This window comes from Cricetulus griseus, unplaced genomic scaffold (assembly GCF_003668045.3).
Source record: "Cricetulus griseus strain 17A/GY unplaced genomic scaffold, alternate assembly CriGri-PICRH-1.0 unplaced_scaffold_283, whole genome shotgun sequence".
Lineage (NCBI taxonomy): Eukaryota > Metazoa > Chordata > Mammalia > Rodentia > Cricetidae > Cricetulus > Cricetulus griseus.
In genome coordinates, this window is record NW_023277012.1 from 18,255 (window position 1) to 20,756 (window position 2,502).

Here is a 2,502-nt window from a genome sequence, read left to right on the forward strand (position 1 = left end):
ATCTGAACATTTGGTACAGGTAAGAAGTCCCTATAGTGTTGGCTCCTTTAATTCTCTTATGTCTCAACATTTACCCAATTATCTGACATCTCACTCAGCGTTTTTACTATTTAAATCAATTTGAAGAAATGCTACAGAGCACCTTTTACCCTCTAAACACACACACACACACACACACACACACACACACACACAGAGAGAGAGAGAGAGAGAGAGAGAGAGAGAGAGAGAAAGAAAGACAGAGAGAGAGAAAGAAAGACAGAGAGAGAGAAAGAGAGACAGAGACAGAGACAGAGACAGAGAAACAAATGTAATAACAAAAGAAGTCATGTCACGAGAACTCTGAGGCTGCGGTCCACACCCATCTGTGGCCAGGACACAGAGGCCTAGAGGAGCCCTGTGACACAAGTACTCTCTACAACTGGCCCTTGTCCCCTGCAGGGGGCAGAAAGGACAGATTTTGTTGTGCAGAAGCTTTATCATCAGCAGCATACACTGGGCCTCTCTGTCCTTCACTGTCACATGCTCCTAGGGAGTTCAGTCGGGAGGTCATGTATGTGCTCTATGGACCTGTCCCACAGACACTCTGCCCTAATGCGTTCTGCTGGGGTATTTTGGCAATGCTGCAATTGAGCAGTGATGTTTCAAGGTGCACTAGTTGTTCCCCCCATATTCTCATTGTAAATCAAAACATTCAGGCTCCCCTGTGAATTGCAAGGATTTTATTGTTGGAATCCTGGCTTTAGATACCTGGAGGGAAGGGTAGGGCTTGCTGCATCTATTCAGGTGAGTAGGCAAGTGGCTTCCTTGAGTCTTATTGCCCAGATGGATTCATCAACAGAATTTGTTAGCATCTATTTTCTGCTGCAAAGAGAACCCGGTGAGGCATCTGAGGTTTCAGAGGTGAAGGACATCTCACTGAGCATACATGGGACACCTCATGGGAGGGACTGAAACCTGTCTGCCAGAGCACCTGGGTCTGACCACGATCAAGGAGCCATCTCTCCATCCTGTCTGCCTCAAACCACATCAGGGCAAACCTTGCAAACAGCCTCCAATCCAGCCTGATGGAAAGAGCCACCTGCACTCGGGTCACCATGGGCACATATGGGACACAATGCAGAGGCAGCTGGGCAGGTCCTGGAGTGTCTCAGGAGAGCCTGCAGGCAACTGTGACCCCACAAGTGAATTGATTCCTGTCACATGAATACACTCAGACACATGCAACTGAGGTTGTGACTGGTCTTACTAGTTTTAGTGACAGTAGGGGACTCAACTAGATGCTCCACATGAGTCACCTAGGCCTGGATTCTACATAGTGGCCTTGGAGATCCAGAGTGCAAGAAAAAAATAGTGTTTGTGGATGCAGTGGTACACTTGACAAGTTAGGGTAAAAGACCCAGCCTGGAGAAAGAGTGCCAGGCCCTGTGCTGGGTGTGGCTGGACCCAGAAGGCTGGGCCAGACATGCTGATGGAGGCCAAGTGGTATCAGGGGGGACAGGGATCCTCAGGGTCTAGTCTGGCTGGGTCGAGTGAACATCTAGGCCTAGCTCAGGTTGCCTGATTGTCCCTTCCTGCCCCATCCTCCTGATACCAGCAGTTAGAAGAGCCAACTTTATGCACACAGAAGTTGCAGGGGCCGTGAGGAACACAGGCTCCATCTCTAACTGGGGTGATCAGGGCAGCTCCTGGGACAGAGACAGACACAATAGAACTCACCGGTAAACTGAGTACATTCTCCTTGTCAACCTTTGTCAAATTGCTGTCAACACATTTCTTCAGATTTTCAGCATTTTCCAGTGTTGCATTGTCATTCTTGTATTTCTTGACAAAGTTTACATATTCCGGCAGAGATGGGCCAAGTAAAAGCTCAATCTCCTGCTTTATAGCTGGGCAAATGACAGAAACTGAAACACGAAGAAAAGGGGATCCTCCCTTGAAACCTTGTGTCAGAACACAGGAGTCCTTCCTGGGGCAGTAAAGGTGTGAGAGCACTAGAGACTTAAAATCCCCAAAACCCACAGCCTAGTACCTACCTCCCCCTGAAATCAGGAGCAGGACAGCCCCAAGCAACAGTAGTGCACCAGGGAGTTTCATGGTAATGATGGCAGGTGCTCCTACCTAGCTCAGGCCCCTTCTATACCTGCCCTGGGCTGCTCAGTGGGCAGAGAGGGGCTGTGTCTGAGCCCCTCCAGACTCCTCCCAGATCACTGTGTGAAACTCCCAATGGCTTTGTCAGGAGAGATGTGTATTTTGGCAAGAGGATAAAATCCTGGTCAACAAAGGGCCTTGTCTCAGCCTGGTGCCTTTCTTAGTATTCTGCTTAATGTCACATGTCACATGAAGACCAAAGGAAAATTTGAGTAAGGAGCCAGGCAACAGGCCCCTCAACTAAGCCTCCAGAGTGAGCCCTAGGTCACCCTGTGAGGATGGGAACTCAAGGGTTACTTAAAAGTCTCCTTAGTAGTCAATGTCTAAAACAGACCAAATCACAGACACTTG

At 48.8% G+C, this 2,502-nt stretch overlaps 1 protein-coding gene across 1 annotated transcript; it reads right to left on the reverse strand.

Annotated features, from left to right (window-relative positions):
* Positions 1–1,719: 1,719 nt before the first annotated feature.
* Positions 1,720–2,097, reverse strand: LOC113838001 (major allergen I polypeptide chain 1-like; the record flags this gene model as incomplete). Its single annotated transcript, XM_027433805.2, has 2 exons — positions 2,037–2,097; positions 1,720–1,907 (listed from the first exon to the last, which is right to left on the reverse strand). Coding segments are annotated over exons 1-2 (249 nt in total), but the record flags the coding sequence as incomplete, so codon positions are not given.
* Positions 2,098–2,502: the final 405 nt, after the last annotated feature.